This window comes from Xiphias gladius, chromosome 9 (genome assembly GCF_016859285.1).
Source record: "Xiphias gladius isolate SHS-SW01 ecotype Sanya breed wild chromosome 9, ASM1685928v1, whole genome shotgun sequence".
Lineage (NCBI taxonomy): Eukaryota > Metazoa > Chordata > Actinopteri > Istiophoriformes > Xiphiidae > Xiphias > Xiphias gladius.
The window spans coordinates 3550361-3570449 of NC_053408.1; the positions used below are offsets into that span (position 1 = coordinate 3550361).

Genomic DNA, 20089 nt, shown 5'->3' on the forward strand with positions numbered 1-20089 from the left:
TCGGATCCCCGAGAAAGGACAACGTAACCCACAGGACTCGAGCGAGCTTTGAGGGCCCGCTGACTGATTGTCGCGTGTCCTACAGAAAGGAGCTCCGGCCCCGACAGCTGCCCCGGGACAGGAGGAGAAATACATCCAAAAATCTGAAGGTGTGGTGGAAGGAAAAAAGGCATTCGGGTCCTTTTGCTTAAGTAAAAGTACAAACACGACGGTCTAAAAATACTCAGTTACAGGTAAAAAGTGCTGCATTCGAAATTTTACTCAAGCACCAAAGTGTAATCAGCAAAATGTACTTAAAGTATCAAAGGTAGTGGATGCACAATGCAGAGACACTGCTTTCAGAGTCTTATACTCTATCGTTCATAACACATTGTATTTTTGGACATTATCACTTTATGCTGTAATTTGTCAACGTGTAGCTGACTTTAGGTACGTTATACAAGACCGGTTACTTTCCCAGCAGAGCACTGAATCGTATTTTATGAGCTCCTCGTGTGTTTCACGTGTAAAATCTTAAGCTGAAAAGTAACTGGTAACTAAAACTGTCATATAAATTTAGTGGAGTAAAAAGTAAAACTGTTTTCCTCTGAAATGTAATGGAGTATGAGATCAGCGCAAACTGAAACTACTCCGGTAATGTAAAAGTACCTCAATAGTATTTATGTACAGTATTTGAAAAACCATCAGCTACGATGTAAGATATATTTGATTTGTAGTAAATATAATAAAACATGCAAAACTTCATAACATATTCACTGAGTGCAATCACAAGACTGAAAATCAGTCAGCGGCTATTTTGACAATCGATCAGTCGTGTCAGTCATTTATCCATCAAACGTCCTCATTCTCTGCTTCCAGCCTCTCAAATGTGAATATTTGTTCTTTTTCCTTGGTTTATGTGTCATTTGTAAATTGAGTATCTTCGAGTTTTCTGCTGTTGGTCAGAGAAAAACATCAAATTTGAAGACGTCCCCCTTAGCTTGGGAAATTTGTCATGGGCATTTTATTAAAATTTTCTGTATATTCATCATTTTGTTGACCAAATAATTAATAAATCAATACTGAAAATAGGGCTGCAACGTTCATGATCCATGAATCTGCTGATTATCCTCTTAATCATTTGGTCAATGAAATGTCAAACAGTGGGGGGAAAAAAAAAAAAACCCTTATTTCTCATAACCAAGGTGACTTCCTCAAATGTCTTGTTTTTTCCACCAACAGCACAAAACCCAGAGAAAAATATTCACATTTTAGAACCACTGACAGATAAAAAGGTTTTTGTTTGAGAGACGGCTAAAACTATTTAAAAATATAAATAAATTAAAAATATAGTAATTAAAATCAATGAATTCACTATTCCTCTAACAGAAAATGATCGTTAGTCAAACGACCTAAATTCCTCCGGGGTGACAGCTGACTGAAACATTACAAATGTAATAGATGGAGTATAATTACGTCTTTTATTAAAACATGCCATTAAAGAAGTCTGAAATAAATCCAATCCACAAACAGTAACAAACAGGCAATATTGCACTTGAACGCAAACAACTAAAGTGACGTTTAAAGTTCACACGAGGTCAAAGTGCTTCGCTTACTTATCGTGTACTGTGCAGTGCTGAAAAATGGGTTGTGTAATAAATAAAGGGAAGAAAAAAAAAAAGCCAGATTTAAACAGGAGAAAACACTTTGACTACAGAATACAAGGATGCTGGTTAACTGGTCTGAACACTATGACAGCACCACTTAACTGGCCGTCTATAAATAACGATCAATATGACCAATACTGTACACATCATCATGTCACATAGTTCAGAAGTTAAGGGTGTGTTTGACTCACTACAATGACATAAAGACTCCCCTCCTTTTTTTTTTTTTTTTGAAAGACAGAAACCAAATCACGGGGGGGGGCAAGAGAACAGTAGAAGCCAGAATCACTTGAATCTGTACCTATGTTTAAAACATCCGGCTCTGCGGCTCATGTGTTGGACATTGTGAAACATCAATAATTGATGGAGACATAGGTCAAATGGCACATGATTATCCGGGACATATGCACACGTGCCATCCCATTGCACCTGTTTTCCCATTCATGGTTTCAGCAGCGGATGCGCGCGCACTTAAACTACTGCTTTGACTGAAGTTATTGCTAGTGACAGTTGTGGACAAAGGCCGCTTCAATTTCATTTATAAACCGTGTCGTCAAAATTTTCCACCCAAGAAAAACACATCAACCACATAACATTTCCCTTTTCAGATCACCTGGAGCGCTCATTTCACGAATCAGGGGAAACCTCAAGGGGTCTTTACGTGCGTCAACAACAGACTGGCCTTTACCGTCTTCGTACGAGCCAGGGAGCAAACGGCAGATACAGTAACACATAAAAATATACAGACAGGGTCCCATAATTACAGCGAGATCGAAGCACAGGTGTGAGAACAACAGACAGAGACAGAGCGTGAGAAGACGAGGAGAGGACCCCGGGGTGACGGTACAACAGAGTTTTACAGTATTAGCCATTTCTGTTCCCTCTTTGTCTGGACTCTTCTCGTCTTAGATGCGATTTTCCCCTCGCCGGGCAGGCGTGTTGGGCTGGGGGTGAGGGAGGAAGGTTTCCGTCACACAGCGAGGGGGACTAAGCCTGGGGAGGAGGCGGCGGGAGGGGCGGTGATGGCTGTCAGGGTAGCAGGTTCCAGTCCATTCACGGTCCTGCTGCAAAAATAAAAATCAATAAATAAATGAAGAGTAATGTCAAAAACAGAGAGCTCGCAAAACCTTAGATGAATTTACAGGAACCGGTGCATGATGTGTCCTGATACAAGAATTAACCCATTACCAGCCACTGATATAATGATATATTCATGGATGGATCATTGAACGGGCCTACTGGGCACCGGCCCAGGGGCCCAACAGGTCAGGGGCCCCTCGGGCCAGAGCCTCTGTGTGAAGGGACTGTTAATGTTGCTAGTTTTAAAAAGTCGTAGAGCTCAGTTAAAAATGACCACAAAGACGCAAAAAGGTGCAAAACGACCCAAACCGAAGCGAAATGAACACAAACACTCCTCACTCCTATATAGGACTCTTACCAGTCGTTCAGTCTGGGGGGTCCTAAATAGGAGGGGTGGGGGGCCTTTACCTGTCTGTGCCCAGGGGCCCATTTTCTCATAATCCGTCCATGATATGTGATCTATTCTAATGGATTAAGTTCAAGCCCCATTACAATTTCAGTGAAAGCTACGGAATTTAAAGCGAGACCATGTGACTTTTGAAAGCAGAAATAACGCAGTCTCCCTGCTGCAAACGAAACGCTGACGTCGATCGGGTCCATAGACCGAGAAGGGGGGGGGGGCTTGTTTTGGAGCTACAGCCTCGCTTGGTCTGGTAGGACCAGTATCTCAAGGCGGAGTCGGTTTGCCGACTTGATGACTCACTCGTTCAACGGTTAACTGTTAATTGTCACTTGTTTCCCTGGTAGCTTCCGTTCAACAAAGGGTAACATAGTCCCACTTTAAAAGTTGCAGTATCAAAGAAGCCGACAAGCATGGAAGCCCATTGCTGCTGGGAAAGAAACAACAAAAGGAAGGAATGAAATAAAAACACTCGTGGCAGGTCAGGTGGACAGAAATACTGGAAGGAAAATAACCTCTGTTCCAGAAAAACAAAATCAATAGATGGTGTAATTAATTGAATGTACATGTAATTTACTAAATACAACAGTGGATTTAGTGTTAAGTTACTGTTTGTTTTTTGTTTTTACTCAAACAAAATCAATTTGACTCGTGAATCCATATTATGAGATGAGATAGGTACCATACGTCTAAATTGTGACACACCTACTGTGCTATGCAACAGTTTTGGCTTTGTAAATGTCATAATTTTGACTTCAGCTATGATTTTAACTTAAAAACGTACTGACTTGGCTTCCTAGCTCATGATTTTGATTCACCATTTTTTAGTTCGGTCTATTCGCTTTTTTCTTTTCCTGGTGAGAAATGAGTTTCTACGGATAAAAAAAAAATAAAAAAAAACACGGAGATGGAAATAAAAGGAAAAATGGACCGTCGGGTGAGCCCCTCATCCCCTACTCCCCGTCAGTGTCCGTGTTTGACGTTCAGAAGCTTTTGTATTTTCACATCGATGTTAATTCTCCTCCTCGGGCACACTGACACTTTCCAATAGCTGCTGCCAACACAGCACAAAGCACTGACCTGAGCAGCAGCAGGTCACCGTCAGTCTGTCCTCATTATCAGCTCAAACTGTCTCCGGCTTACAAACAAAAGGACGCTACGGCTACTAGACAGAGACACGATTAAAAAACACAGACAAAAAAGACACGTTGCTAAAAATGGAAACTGGGAAGGAAGTTGGACAGTTCGAAGAGTTTGTTTCTGACTGACTGGTTCAACTGGTTTCTTTTGTGGGTCACAGTCGCGCTATGATCAGTATTCCCTGTAATTTTTAGGCCTGGGTTCTGACTCTGGAAAGCAACGTTCAGAGAGGAATGACAGACATCTTCAGTAAAAATCTCAAGCTGGAGTCTCTTGTGAAAATTTTCTACACAACACCCGAGTTTCTGTGCCAATAACAAAGCAGTTTTTCCCCCTTTTGATACCTTAGTTTGGGAAGATAAAGATATTTGAATCCTTTCCAAAATATGGCATCACACGCATCAGTGTTAAATAAAAGGGAGGTTTGTTTTATGAAAGTTCACTGATTTAAAATGTGGAAATATGAACGAATGAACGAACAAGTCAGAATGAATCCGACCAAGACTTTAAAGCACATTTGGCGAATGTTAACTTCCTCCTTTTACAGCGAGCGATACAAAAATGCCTGAAGGTGATTGGTGTACGTAACAGCTTCCCGCACAGATGAAAACAGATGGACAATGCCCTTGTTGTGTTTGCGTCTCAATATGGACACTCCGCCCGTTTAGTTCTTCCTCGCAGAGCAGAGACACCACGCGCTGTCACACTGCCCGTCCCTGCTCTCACCACCAGCCTTATACGCAATACAGGAACTGTTGTCAACACGAGCAAACAGGAGAGTGGCACAGCTGAAAATAGCACAGAACAGCACTTTGTTCCCATAAATATAGCTATTAACAAATGATTATTGTCAACAAGCACTATGAAAAGGCCAAACCTGACAATAAATGTGTCCTACCGGCCAGTATTGTCTGTGTATCTAAGGCCTGATACATCTTATTGTCGTCCAAAAGCTATTAAAAACACATCAGTGAGCCACACTGTTGCACTGGGCGACGCGTTCATTCATTAAAATGAACCCACAGTGTAGTTTATGTTGATTCACTCCCACATACCCCCCCCATGCTGCCTGAAATTCTCCCTGGGAACCAGTTCCGGGCAGCATTTTAACCATCGTAGAGTTACAGGATGTGGTCTGCAGTAGACATGGACATTCAGCAGGACAAAGCCAGAGGAGAAAGCAGTACCTACCTGTAGCTGACACTACAAAAGCCCATTCGATGAGCTTTTACAGGGTCTTGCTCTTCTGAAGGGCTTTTCATTTTTTTCCCGTCATCATATTGGCTCCCAAAGAGGCGTATGTGATGGTGATAGAAGATTTTCAGCTGAGCTGAGCGCGGCTGAAGCTCAGAGGTCCGCTTTAAAATAAGGACGTCGCTGCGGATTCAGATTACGGGAGGTCTAGTGAGTTCGCCCAAAAACAGCAGGTGATTGTGGCTGTGGTTATTACTGAGGCAGGGGTGAAAAATCACCCACATCCGCACTCTGGACGCATTTAAACTCACCGTCCAGGGCAAATGTATCCTAGAGAAATAAATCCAGTCAGAATGACCCTTTAACCAGAAATATCCCCAAGTTCACACAAAGTTTCTGACAAAAATTCCTCAACTTCACTCCCGAGATACAAGAACACGGCAAAAAAATGATGGTGAGGCTCAAACAAAGATATAAAATCAACTCAAATCCCGCTAGTACATAGACAGGAAGAACATCTTAGAGGTAAAGAGGAGAGAGAACGTCTCAGCTTAGAGTTAAAGGCGGCGGGAAAGCAACACCATTAAACCACTACCACCACCATTGCTGAATAGCTCGTGGCCAGGACGTCATCTAACCCACAAATCCCGGTTTGTTTCTGGTAATTCTACACAGGAAAAGAGGCTTGTTAAAATCAGCAGCAGCATGCATGGGCCCCAAGACAGGCGGGAGAGCTGCGATTACCCAGAATCAATGCAGGGAACGTGACCGTATCTGTCCTGCTGGGGAAAAAAGAAAAAAAAAGAAAAAATGCACACAGGTTTCAGATCCTCCTCCGTATCTCCTCCTTGTTCCTCCACCACGTCGTACACAATCACACACTCTTTTACCATAACAACACACCTAAGGCATCCAGTAAACACATCTGACAAGATTCTCGTCATAAATGATCCCTCACTAATGACTAAGAGATGAAACACGTAGCAAAGGCAGGTGGGGTTTTGGTTCCACTCACGCTTTGTCAAAATATGACGTATGGAGTGATTGCGAGAAGTTGGCCGTGTTTGCGTTGAGCACGTTGCTGTTGTCGAGAGCGTACGCCTTCCTGGCTTTCTGGTCCTTGGCAAAGTTCCTGCAAGCGGCAAGTTTAGACTCCAGAGCCTGTAGGGAGACAAACAGAGGATGATGATGATGATGATGATGCTGCTGCTGCTGCTGCTTCTCCTCCTTCACTGTGGAAAGACAGGGACTTTCTACATGAAGCTGTGGAAGAGAACTGGGGGTAAACGCAAAGACAAGAACTGAGGAGGGATGGCTCACCCCTACTTTGCGGAGTAAATCACTGACGATGTTGAGGGCCGATATTCTGGCAGAGGGCGTCAACGGCGAGTTGCTGCCGTAGCCATTTGATAGCACTGGATCGGGGAGAGTAAAGAAAAACATGCAAAGACGCATTATTTTACTCAGTTTATAGGTGCGACCCAGATCATTCCCCTGTTCACTCCTTTCGTGCCCCCTACCTAAAGAGCCTTCAGTAAAGATTCACTGCATAGTCGGCAGCACATTAAGATTTCGGACATTTACAAGTCAGACGCTCAAACACTGCGGGGAACTGCAGGGTCTGGTTCATCTCTGCGAGCGACGCCTTTCAGAAACAAGTAGACATATGATCGGTTGTTAATATAAAAATATTGATTATAGCCACTTTAAGAATAAAAAAAGTGGCTAAATAAATGGTTACGCAAGTGTGCTTACATGTTTTATAATCTATTAGCCAAAGGCTTTTTATCCGTAAGGCTCCGCGTGTGCGCTTTAGATTGGATTTTTTGGATGAACACACACTTTTTACAGAAGGGCTCCTTTTTCATCATAAAATACGGATAAATGAGCCACTATGCAACTTTGTTCCTGACAGGTAAATGCATCCGTACATGAAAAAAAAACAAAAAAACAGCATAATTTAGGGCAGCTCAGATTTCCCCGCCTGTGCTTGCATAATGACAAAAAATGCCCTGAGGAGAAGACAAGCTGCCACTACCTGTCTGGTTGGCAAAGGCGTTGTCCAGACCTTTGCTCAGCGGGGTAGCGGGGAGGGAGAGAGAGGCCTGCACAGCGGTGTCCATCTTCACGTTGTCTTGTGTGGGTGAGCTCGGAGCGGACATCCTGGTTACATCTGCCTGCCTCTCTCGCACGGCCAGCTCCTGCCGCAAGTCTGCAGAAAAATAAAAATAAAATAAATTAAAAAAAAAAAAAAAAAAAGAGATCCGCTGAGGACACAAACCAAAGAAATTCCTACAAATCTGTGGGAAAGCAGATATTTTAAACCGTCTCACAGAAGAAAGGAGGCACGGCAGCTATATGTTAATGAGCTGGAGCGCTGACTGAAAGAGTGGCTCATTAGTAAAATCTAGTCAATAATCACCTCTGGCTTCATCCTTTAATCTCTGCACAGAGACCAGAAGAGACTCCTTCTCATCCAGCTCGCTCTCCAGGAAGGCATTCCTCTCGATGGCCTGGTTTAGACGCTGCTCGAAGTTCTCCAGAGACACGATAGTAGCTCTGAGGCAGAAGTTGTAGGAGGCAGAAAACGAAAGGCGCAACACGGCGGGTAAGAAAATCAGACAAAATCACGAATCTGACAAAAAGAACATTTTATTCAGTACGTGTAGACATGTCCTCTGGGGTTTCCCCTGTGTGTCCCGTTTGCTTATGAATGATTAATGAAGTACTAATAAGGGATCAATAGCTCAGGCTCGTGAAACGGCAGCATTGATTTTAATCCAATTCAAGCCAGCAACCAATTGCATTTGAGCCATTTGCTAATTATCTCTGACAAAATTTTCATTTAGATTAAAACAAGGGTCACAACATAGCTGGTTTGATGGGGCTTTACATTGAGTTAAGGTGTTGTGTGGAATAAATTTGGTCACCATATCAAACCAGATGTTGAATTTAGAGTGTTTTTCATCACGTGTTACTCAGGAACATCAAACTCCTGAAGAAACTATAAAAGACAAGGGACCAAAGGCAGTAGGGGAGTCATTTTCGGGCGTACTGGGATTCTCTTTCATTTTATTTTAGTGAGCATTGAGAGCCCAGACAGACCTTTTGGCTCTCTCCAAGTCATCGTTGGACTGTTCCAGCTCTCTGACGTATTTGTGGAGCTGCTCCTTGATGCCGCGTGTTTGGCCGAGGTCGTCCTCCAGCGTGGAGATCTGCTTGTAGCTCTGGGAGTACTGCTGCTCCAGCTTCTCCTGCGGGAGGAGCAAAGGACGGGTAGAGGGGCAAGACAGGACGGGTTGAGGACAGACAGCACGTATTGATCACATGTATTTAACATATAATCATGTTGGGCAATAGAGCTCCATATAGAACATGATTTAACAGTTCCCGACGCACACCACCTCGATATCATCATCATCATTATCATCTATTTTTCAGCGCTCTGCTCATCTTCCTCCTCTCTGTTAGGCAGCGGACGTGAAGCGTGACCTATATATCCACCAGCTCTGAGACAATCAGCTCGATAAATACCGCTGGGCCTGTGTGTCTGTCTGTCTGACCTATATCTGCTGTTGCTGTGGCATCTGAATCAACTGCAGCCAGCCACACGAGGGCCAGACAGGCCTCTGTTTGCTCTCCGAGTCTCATTCAGCGCGTCCCGTCAACGTGTCAGTGAAATCAGCTAAGACAGATCTTATTTGCTGTGATGTTCTTAGTACGGTGGCCTTGAGGAGCAAAACACAAAAACAGTGCATGAAACCTGGTATGATATTTGATTTGCCAACAACGTTTCAAAAATCCAAACCATTTCTAAACATTTCCCCACTGTTGTGTTTTCTGAAACATCTGTCGTGTTTTTTTAAATGTCTGGTTTCTGAAAATACTGTTGCGTTTTCTTAAACGTTGCGCTTTGTGAAATGTTGCTGTGTTATCTGATATGTCGTGCTTTCTAAAATATTGTGTCTGAATTGTTGTGTTCTGTGTTTTTTAAAAATGTGTTTATGTCTTCTGAAATGTCGTCCTTTCTTAAATGTTACGTTTCCTGTAATGTTGGTGCGTTCTGAACGTCAAGGCTACCGCAGATTTATACTGAAAACCGTCAACAATGGATGAAAGTATCTAATCAACGCAACAGCATTTTACAAAATAATCTAACAAATCAGAAAACACAACAATTAACAAAACAAATGTTGAAAAGTTGTCACCTTTTCCTGAAAAATTTGCTGTTTGTACTGAAACCTGTCAGTATTCTATTATGAAGATCAGCAACAGAACTACCACTAATGGGTTTTCTCCTTAAAACGTAGGTGGGCATTTATCCACACAGTCCACTGCTTGTCTGGAAAAGTGAACCCTGGCAGAAAACCTTGGCACAAACGCCTCATCCCGGCTGGAGACGAGGACTCTGAAATGTGCCACCTGCCTTGTGGTAATTATGGAGTGAAAATCAGAATTGGAGACACAACCTGATGCATTATTAATGAGTCACACACATCAGCTGCGTCAGTTGTTGCGGCCTGCTTAGGGACAGAGCAGGCGCGGAGATTGGAAAAGAGAGTTTACCTCAGCACCTTCCTGAGGTGAGATTACCTTTTAGATTGCGCATGGATTCACAAGCTATGGCATCTCCAGGGCTATACTCACTCACTGATGCCAATAAAGCCCATCTGATGTCGGCCTCCAACAGGCACAGACCCACGAGAAATAAAACAGAGTGGAATTGTTCTTCCAGAGGGCAGCCTATCACCTTTTATTTGTTGTCCATGGGACGAGGTTTCATTGCAAGCTCCTATAGATGTGACCTCAATATTCCCATGACCTCTTATGTATAAAGCAGAAAGACAAAGCTGCAGGCCCGCTAGGAAAAATAAATAAAGTGAGTGCAAGCGCATCCAGGGGAGCAGCAGCTGCTACAGCGAGACTTCACTTTCTCCTCACTCCCAAGAGACTGTACTCAAGGACGAGTGATGATATGAAATGGCTAGGAAAAAAGAAAAAAAAAAATCAAATATTTATGTCAAGGGTACACACAGAGACATACTGTACTTGCTTGCTTCAGAGGTTAGTGTAGGGTTAAGGTTAGATAAATATACATAATGCTGGTCTCATCATAAATCTACGCGTGCAGCGAAAGTCACAGCTGAGGTCCATTAATACGACATATCAGTGAGGTATTCAATGTGTTTTTGAATATTCATCATCATCATCATCATCATCATCATCATCATCAGATCAGGCCAGGTTGTATTAACTGACAGGTTCCACCGGAATACTTGGATCAGTGGTTTCCAATCTAGGGGTCTGGATCCCCCAGAGGGTCACAAAAGATGAATTTGAGGGGGGTCACGAGAAGATTAACGAGAAAGGAAAACAATTTTTGCGACACAAAACACGTTAATTTTTTCTGCCTTTTGTTCATATCTTTGCTTTTTCTGGTAAAATGCTGAAAGGGTTCTGGAGAAAATGCAAAAACAGTTAAAATTAGGGCTGCAACTAGTGATTATTTTCCATTAAGATTCTTCTGTTTTAAAAAAAAAAAACCACATCGATTAATGGTTTAGTCTATACAATGTCAGAAAACAGTGCAAACCAACGCTCATAAATTTGTTGGACTAATTTTCTAACAATTGAATCGATTAAATAAGAATCGTTTGTATGGATGAATCAAACACCTGTTTCCCCATTTCCTGTCTTAGTGCTAAGCTACTGGGAACCAGATCCAAAATGGAGCCGGTTATCGAAACCCAGTGAGGTGGCGACCTGAGCTGATAAGACCTTTTCATTCTACCGATGCAGAGACACAGCTTCACCCCTGCAGTTACCTTAAGTGTTTCAACCTCATTCTTGAGTCTTTGGTTCTCAGAGTGCAGGTCCTTCACACGATGCTCGGCCTGGCCCAGCTGTGCTTCCAGCTCAGCCTCCAGCTCCCTGCTCCCCTCCTGAAACTCCAGCAGCTCCTCCTGAGCCTCCTGGCAGCTGCAGACAGAAGAGAAGGCTTTAGACGGCAAGTCGAGACAGAAAGAGGTTGGTATGCAAGCCTGGGGAACACGGCAGGTGGGTGCATTCATTAACTGTTACACTTGGAAAACTGCTTACTAGAACCCCCGCTTACTTATTTTTACTTTGTCTGGCCACTGGAGCGCTGAATCAGATAAACCAACCCCCCCAAGACCAGATTTTCACCATTTGGGTCACCTAAGGTATGAAGTGGGTGGTTTGGGGGTTTTGTAATAGTCATAAGTCTTACTATCTACCGTATATCCAGCTGTAACAGCAGGGATTGGGCTGCAGTACGGCTCGACTGATAGGAAACTCTAAAAAACATAGAAGGGACCAAGCTTGAAAAACATTGAAACAAGAGAAGCTGCCAGTGCTGCCAACCTTTTCTGTTTTTTTTTTTTTTTTATGTCTACGTTTGTGCATAAAATTGAGCAGATTAAATTCTCATCTACAGTTTGTGGTACAACAGAGCTGATGGGGAAATCTACCTTTCCAAAATTTCCACAGAGCAGAGCATCGGCAAAATGAAAAGTCAGCAAACCAAAGTCATTATGATTCATCTTCTTTCAAACCTCAGTGTAGGTATCACAATTTATAGCAGTTCATCCAGATCCAAGAACAATAAAACAAAAAGACGGAGGGACTGACCATCATCATCAATCATCACCACCACCAATCATTATCTCCTCAGGAGCCACACTGCTAACTTGTCTAGCAAACATAACCTTTCGGGACACCAAGATAAATCCCTTATTGACAAATCTTAGTTTAACAAGAAATGCAAGTAATAAACAGGACTGATATGTTATGCATTCAGTCACTGGCCATTCTCAGAAGCCTGATCTCTCACATTACATTCAGAACGATCACAGAGAACATAGGATCGTGGAGCCGATTTACCAGGAGTGGAGATTACGTAAGTGTCTGTTGATATGGCCAAGGATGAGCACACATGGGCAGACACACATGGCCCCGGTCGTCTAAAAATAGAGTAACCCACCATCATGTGAGCTAAAGTGCCAGAGGTGGCCCAGAGCCAGCAAATCCATATATTGAAAATACTCTAGTGCATGTGAATAGTTATTAGGTAAACGGCAGAAGAACATCTGATAACATAAAAATGCACTCGGACACTTGATCTTAATGCTTATTTAGCGCTAGGGTGTAAAGGTTGTGTTTTTTTTCTAACCAATGATCTGATAAATTAAGTTAATCCAGAAGACACGAAGCAACATTAGCATTCATTTTGGAGTCACAGTTCTGACTACACGACAGCTCTCCGCTCTACTTTTGGCTCAGTTTTTGGTCCTCACCAACTACTGGGAAAGTATCTGGCTCTTAAGCTGCTGGATGTCCTCCTTTCTTACCCAGCTAGCCGCTAAGCTTGTTTCTATGGCATTTGGTGGTGAGCAGGCAGCGTACGGCTATAAAACACCTGCCTGCCACAGCTGAAGATAACGCTGTGAGAGTGAACCACAACTAATAAAGCTCAAAAAAATGCTAAGAAGCTTTGTAGAACTAAGATAACAGTCAGAGTTGGATGGTAACTCTCTGTTGGTTCATCAGTACAAGTACTGTTACATTAAACATCATTAATTTGATACATTTTATAGTAAAATATTGATTATAGCAGCTTTAATGCACAAGGCTTTTGAATCGGCTCCAGTACGATGGTTTCTTATGGCTCACAGATGTAAAAGAATCTGAATGCTGTTTAAGTCTTAAAAAGGGAAAGGACATTCTAATAAATCCAGATTTTTTTTGTTGTTGTTTAGTTTGTGATGTTAACCGCCTGTTCCTTATGAGTGAACTTGAAACTCAACGTTCAAGCCAACATGGACAAGAAGCTCGGAAATATGAAAATTTAAACCTACTGCGCTCCCATGACAACGATGGAACAAAACTCCATCTGCCGTTAAAGATCATGTGATGTGATTGAAAGCTCCAGAGCAGCTACTGAATGGACCTTGAGGTGAAGTCGGTTCATCAACTGCTGTTTCTAAAAAGGTCACGAATGAACTTTGATACTCAAGATTGTTAAAAGCGACAACATTAAATACCCCAATAAAACAAGATACATTTTAATATCAATAGTGGATTATGAAAAGAACACACTTATATCACATATACCACACAAACACAATAAATGGCCTTGAATTTGAAGGAAGCTCATTTTCTAGAGGCCCTTATATAACTGGGCATGTGCCTGAGCTTGTTTCCTTTAGCACAGGCTGTTGTGATCTCAATTAGTCATGTTGAATCGTGCGACATGCTGTAAGATAAGACTGGCAGAGCGAATTTTATCAGCCTTTAGATTATTAAAATGTTGCGTGACGACAACAGTGACAGTACAGTTAACGCAGCTACACCATTACATAAACCCATTCAAAGACGGGAGGACAAAGAAACATGTGAGCCTTTCACGTTTGATGTGAAAAATGAGCCGTCGCTTTGGGAAAAAGGGAGAGGTTTCCACCGGAGCTTTTGAATGCTTGTCCCCCATAAGTCTCTTCCAAGTGTCACTGGATATGCAAACACGTGTACGTTTAATTGAAAGAGTGAGAACGGGCGACTGAAATCCAATGACAAGACAGCAGATCAAACATTCCTGAGGTGAAGTATTGCTGCTGTGAGCTGTGAGCTGTCGTTCCCACAGACACAAAGAGACTGTAGAGTTGCTGTCAGATCCTGTGATCTGATGGAAACTCACTGGCACAATCTGTGATTCACGTGTAGTTAACAAAAGAGGCGGCTTGACCCAAATATAAAAACCAAAACCTGCTATCGCTCGCAAATTATTTTAATACACTATCTGGCCGCACAGGATAAGTATGCGGAAACCTGAACATTACACGCATATGTGATTGTTGAACATGTCATTCCAAAGCCATGGGCTTTAATTCACTGATACAACAGCCTCCGCTCTTCTGGTTTCAGTCTTTCCACCAGAGGTTGAACCTGTCTGCAGGGATTTGCTCCCATTCAGGCACGAGAGCATTAGTGAGGTCCAGCACTGATGTTGGGTGATAAAAGGTCTGGCTCACAGTCCAGTTCATGGGGTTGAGGTCGGGGCACTGTGCAGGCCGGTCAAGTTCTTCCACACCACACTGTGAAAACCATTCCTTTATGGACCTGGTTTTGTGCACGGGCGCGGTGTCCTGTCGAAGGGACGAGCACAAACTGTTGCACACATTTTGGAAGCAGTCTATCGTCTGAAATATCTCTCTATACTGTGTCCTTCTTTTTAACTTTAGAAAACATCCCCAGACCTAAAGTACACAAAACTACGTGGACAGGTGTGTCCGCATACTTCTGACCATGTAGTGTACAAGGACAAAGACAAGACAATATCTAAGCAATGTACTCAGATGCTGTAAAATGGAGATATTTTCAATTATGAAAAACCCACAAAATTCATGTCTTTTAACTCACACTGTCCAGTGTTAATACCTCAATTGTATGGGGTCCAAAAATAACAGGCCGACTATAACTATGTTACAGCATATTCTGTCACTCAGAGCCCCTATTCATCTGTTCTTTACCTGTGAAGAGCACTTGAAATTGTGATGATTTTAATCTTTATTTTGAGTATGAATCCAGCTGGACTGCAGTGTGTACTAGAGTGTTTAGCACATCTGCCTGGCGCCCTGTGGGATGGCTTTAGGTGTTGCACACGCTGGCAAACAAGAGGAGCAGATCTATAGTGAAGATTCTGGTCAGATTCGATCCCTGTGATGTTTGTGGGGGGGCGGGACCTGGGGTCGACTGTAGGTTGGAAAAGGTCACAAATGTACGGTAGAGTTTGGCTTTTTCTAAATAAACCGTTTTTGGTTTAGGCCCTTGAATGAGAAAAAACACAGAACACCACCAGGCTTGTGTTACCTGTGTGTGCTGAAACAAGAATGTCACAACTCAACCGAAGGAGGAAAAGAGCATCTGCAGTATGAGCCAGTTACGTACCCTTTCTTGTACTTGAGGGACAGAGCCTTCCAGAAGTCAATTTCCTCATCTTTTGAGGAGAATTTCGGTATCATGTCCGTTTCCATGGCAAACAAATCTGGAGAGGAAGGAATCAGGAAACAAGAGTGTTTACAATGGGGTAAAATAAAAAATGCCAGAAAAAGAGGAAGGGGCGAGTTTATTACAACAGGAGCATTGTATCTTTTGTGACAAGCTGATGATCCATTAACATTCAACTGCATCACAGCAAAAACAAAAAAAACAAAAACAAAAAAAATCTCCCTTGTTTAGGTCTGACTTCTTATAGCCTCATCCCTGAGCCTGAAATCATTCTCAGTTTGCGAAAAGGCAGCAAACGTCTAGAGAAATAACATGAAGTGAGAAGTAGACGTTCAAAATCAACGATTTAAACCACAGCCGGGAATTAATCATCAAACGCACTCCCTCCAGACTCACAAAACCCAGAGGAGTACCGTACACAAAACCACACATACTTCACAGGAATGAACCGCATGGCATCAGAACATTCAGGTTTAACTGTGCTTTCCAGAGTTTGAACAAAACAACTGCTCCGACGGCAAAAGCAACATTTTCAGTTTGATTAATGCCCTTCAAGAAGTTTTAATAGATCTAAAAATAAGAGTCCACTGACAACACTACAGAGCTTTAATTTGGTTAATAATGCAGCACACTTTCTTATGCAGGCTTTTACATTCAGCAGAAGTATTCATTTGAAGAATCTTTTACAGCCCTTTATTTCCACGTGATCTGCCTACGCACGGACACGCGCGCACACACACACACACACACACACACACACACACACACACACACACACACACACACACACACACAAATAGGAGGCCAGGAGCCTGATTCATCACACCGACTCATAATTAGAGCGAAAGTTGCAGTTAAACCCCTGAACATCAAAAATAATTGTGAGCAGGAGCAGATGGGAACAGGACCAAAGAAAAGTTGTTGTCATATATTATTCCCTATTAAATAACCTCCCTCTGACTTAATTGGCTACAGAGCCCAGATCCAGCAAGACAGCTCTCCAAAACCATTTGACCCGAACAATGTTGGACGATATTTTGGTCCCACCACTGATACAGGGCTGCCTTCACTTGCTTTCCATTTTGTGTCCCCAGCTGAATCGATGGGGAACATGAGTGAGGGAAAAAGGATGTTTATCCTGTGAGCCCACCTGGTCGCTTGCACAGCCATACGGTCAATTAATAGCCACATTTTAAACCAGTTAATACCATTGCACAGTTGCCGTTGTTTATGTTAACCTTACAGGAAGACGAGAGGCGACAGGTGACCCAAATTTTTCTGAAATTCCAACAACTCCATCCACCTGTTTTGCATAGACGGTGAAGAAGACTAATGTCTTTGTTGGTAACCGAACTCTTGGCACTTTGACAGAAAGACGCAGTGAACTTAATATCACAATACCAGCAGATTACGAGAAGCGCAACGCTGATTTTCTGGACAATCAAACCCTCTGGAAAGCAGTGATGGAGCCAAACCAGCCTTGACTTGGGGGGGGGCACAGAAATCAGTGTCTTGTGTATTTATCTTTGGCTTGGCATGGTCCGTCCTGTAGGCTGCATGGAAAATATTTTGGGCCACTCTCTCTCTTTTATTCACTCATTTGGGCAACAGTCACAGCTACATGAATTGAACACCATGGTTACACCACATAGGAATCAAATATAATGCATTTTTTCCCCCTTTTTCATGTAACCAACTGAACAGATAAAACAATATCCGATCCTGTTGTTAAAGGAACAGTCTTTCGGACATTTTGGGAGATATGCTCGTTTGCAGTTTTTGTCGGGCATGAGGTGAGAAAAATCGAAATTAATCTCATGTCTGTCGTGTCTTTATGCTAAGCTAAGCTAACCGCCTGCTGGCTCTTGCAGCGCATTTCCCGTACGACCACGCGAGAGCAGCGTCAACCTTGTCATCCGACTGTGCAAAAAAGGCAAGTGAGCATAATTCCCAAAATGTTGAAATATCCCTCAAAAGTTATCAAAAATCAGTGGAGGTTAGAGGATGTTTGTTGAGCATTAGAGCTTCAAATAATTAGTAAATCAATCGATTAGTTGATCAGCAGGAAACTATAAATTGGCTAACTATTTTCAATTGACTAATAATCTTAGTTAATTTTTCTCAAACTTTAGTATTTGCAGGTTTTCTTAACTTTCTGTGATCGTAAAATTAATCTTCGTACTCTGGACTGCCGGTCAGACAAAACCGGCGATGTGAAGGCGTCACCTTGGGCTCCGGGAAATTGTGATGGATATTTTTCTGACATTCGATGCTCCAAACGATCAATCAAGAAAATAAGCAGCAGATTAACTGATAATAGGAAACAATGGATAATTGAAGCCCTGGTCAAACTTTGGGTATGTTGTCTAAAATTAATCACTAATATTCTTCTGGACAGAAATGAAAGTGACAATTTTCCATGTATAAAAAAAGAAAAGAAAAAAAAGAGAAGGGAACCTGAGGTAGAGAAAAACTGGGATTTTAGAACAAAAAAGAAAAAAATACACAATCAATGTTGTGCAAGTTCAAAAACCTGGTGCCTCCGCTGAAACTTGTAACAGTCCTAAGACCTTCATTATGTTGTAAAGTTATGTTTTATCAATTTTGTGTGATAAAACATGTGTGTCAAATTATTAGATTCACAGAAACCGTGCAACCAACAGTCATTTTTAATCATCAATACATTATTTTCTCTAATAGTGGATTGATTATCGTACACTATTCCAAAAGTAGTGAAAAATCATGTGAACAATGACATTTGATGACAGTCAAAATGTCATTGAAAAGTCCAAATATGTTGCCCTTGGGTCCCCCAGGAGGTTAATCCGGCCATGGGTGGCCATCTCTTGGCTCTACCACGGATGGAAAATTAGGATAATGTTGAAATTTAAAAAAAGTTGATTTAAAAAAAACCAAGTGAGGTAAAAACAGACTGAATTCAACAACCCAGCCAGAACAGAAATCTTATTAACCATATAGAAAGCTTAGCTGCAGTCGGTTCCTGGGGGGGGGGGACTCAAATGGCATTAAGAAGAGAAAGCAGCAAGACAAGCCATTCTGACAGAAACATAAATTACACTTTCAGGAAAATAAAACAACAAAAAACAAAAACATTTTTCCTTCATGTAAACTGCAGGAACGCGATGTTGGCCTGTGATTTTAGATAAAGGTGAATTATCAAGGATTTAGAAGGTGGGTTTAGAAGTGTAGGAGTAAATGGAGGAAGGCCCCGAGGCTGAAGTCAGAAGACCACACTGTCAAACCCTACTGTTTCACCACACTGGTCTTAATTCCGTACTTTGAGTGAAAAGATTTTAATCCAAAAGGAGAGATGACCCCGTTGGCCACTGATCGCATGGTAAGCTAGCACCAGAAAAAGCAGTGGGGAAGCCGTTAGTACAAGCGCACCGAAAACACCTAACGTTTAACCCAAAACGCTTTTTGAATCATAACATTAGAAAGGAGTAGAAATTATTGTAATATCCGCAAAGCACAGACGTGATGCTGAGCTCAGCTGTCAGGACTGGGTGTGCAAACAAGCCGCGAACCGAACCAACCGGCGGCCGGCGGCCAACGGCGGTCTGGCTCCGGTACCGTAGTTTTATGGGGTTTTTGCACCAAAGAGAGAGAGAAAATAAAATAAAAAACCAATTACCATGTATTCAGTACCTGAGCATCTCCCCCAAACACTGACGCGGATCAGTCCATCACGCTCGCTGGTCCGGGATGCCGAGGACGTCCGTCGCCTCCGACGGTCTGATGATCTCTGCTGTGTCCGCCCGGCGGGGCATTTAAAGAGAAACGTACCCTAAATCGGAATTGTTGTTTTTATTTCTCATTTGACTGAGATGTAACTGAAACACTCGCAAAAATAAGTAAAATTAAAATTTAAACCAACCACGACATGATAAAGCAGATAAAAGAAAAAAAAAAACTATATTTTACGTCTCTTGTACCGTGGGCTCCATAAAAATAAAAAGCTGTTTTTATGTGGATTTCCCTCCGTATTCTTCTTGCTCACGGGCTGCATTGCTGCGCACTTGCTGCGCATAACACGCAGTTAATGTTAAGTTAGCATCATCTGCTGGTCATCCACTAGAGAACCGGGGTGGGTACCTCTGGGTTTAACGGCGGGGAAAATAAAGAGATAGTAAGTCAAAGTTATGTGATAAAAAAAAATCTATATTTTACCTTCCAGAGTCAAAATTACGAGATGGTAAGTTCAGAGATAGAAGGTCCATTTTTAAGCTCAGATATTAAAATGATGAGACAATAAATTGACATAATGATACAGTGAGTCAAACTTGGGAGATAATGAGTCAAAGTTAGAGACAGATAAGTCAAAATCATGAGAATAAATCAAAAATTTTAACTTCTGAAGAACAAACAAGTTAATTAAATAAAACTCAGAGCAAAATGTATTTCAATACTGTTACAACACCCTATTTCATTTTCTAGGCCCACTTCATTTTATTGTATTTTTATGTCAATTATTTTTTTTAACTTTATTATATTGTTAAATTTTTCTGTGTTTTGCAAATTCAGTTGAACTACTGACATGTGGTCTTAATTTTTATTTAAAGTGAGCTTTTTTTTTTTGTTGTTT

At 42.1% G+C, this 20089-nt stretch overlaps 1 protein-coding gene across 2 annotated transcripts; it reads right to left on the reverse strand.

Moving 5' to 3' along the window:
• Window positions 1-1446: 1446 nt before the first annotated feature.
• Window positions 1447-19282, reverse strand: ndel1a (nudE neurodevelopment protein 1-like 1a). 2 transcript variants are annotated; one of them, XM_040135835.1, is made up of 9 exons: window positions 19153-19282; window positions 15424-15520; window positions 11286-11439; window positions 8566-8714; window positions 7883-8019; window positions 7499-7672; window positions 6781-6875; window positions 6476-6621; window positions 1447-2707 (listed from the first exon to the last, which is right to left on the reverse strand). In XM_040135835.1, exons 2-9 carry the CDS (start codon window positions 15507-15509, stop codon window positions 2617-2619), a joined length of 1032 nt encoding a protein of 343 aa, XP_039991769.1. In that variant the 5' UTR covers window positions 15510-15520; window positions 19153-19282; the 3' UTR covers window positions 1447-2616. The 2 variants fall into 2 exon arrangements, with proteins under 2 accessions (XP_039991769.1, XP_039991768.1); XM_040135834.1 differs by having other exon boundaries at window positions 1447-2710.
• Between the last annotated feature and the right edge of the window lie 807 nt (window positions 19283-20089).

What these genes read in the sequence shown, in the direction of transcription:
- ndel1a (XM_040135834.1), bottom strand. Translation starts at nt 15,509, where the DNA reads ATGGAAACGGACATGATACCGAAATTCTCCTCAAAAGATGAGGAAATT. An exon ending in ATGAGGTTGAAACACTTAAG is followed by an intron (nt 8,715 to 11,285) that starts GTAACTGCAGGG and finishes CTCCTCCCGCAG; the next exon opens with GAGAAGCTGGAGCAGCAGTA. An exon ending in ATTAAAGGATGAAGCCAGAG is followed by an intron (nt 7,673 to 7,882) that starts GTGATTATTGAC and finishes ATTTTTCTGCAG; the next exon opens with ACTTGCGGCAGGAGCTGGCC.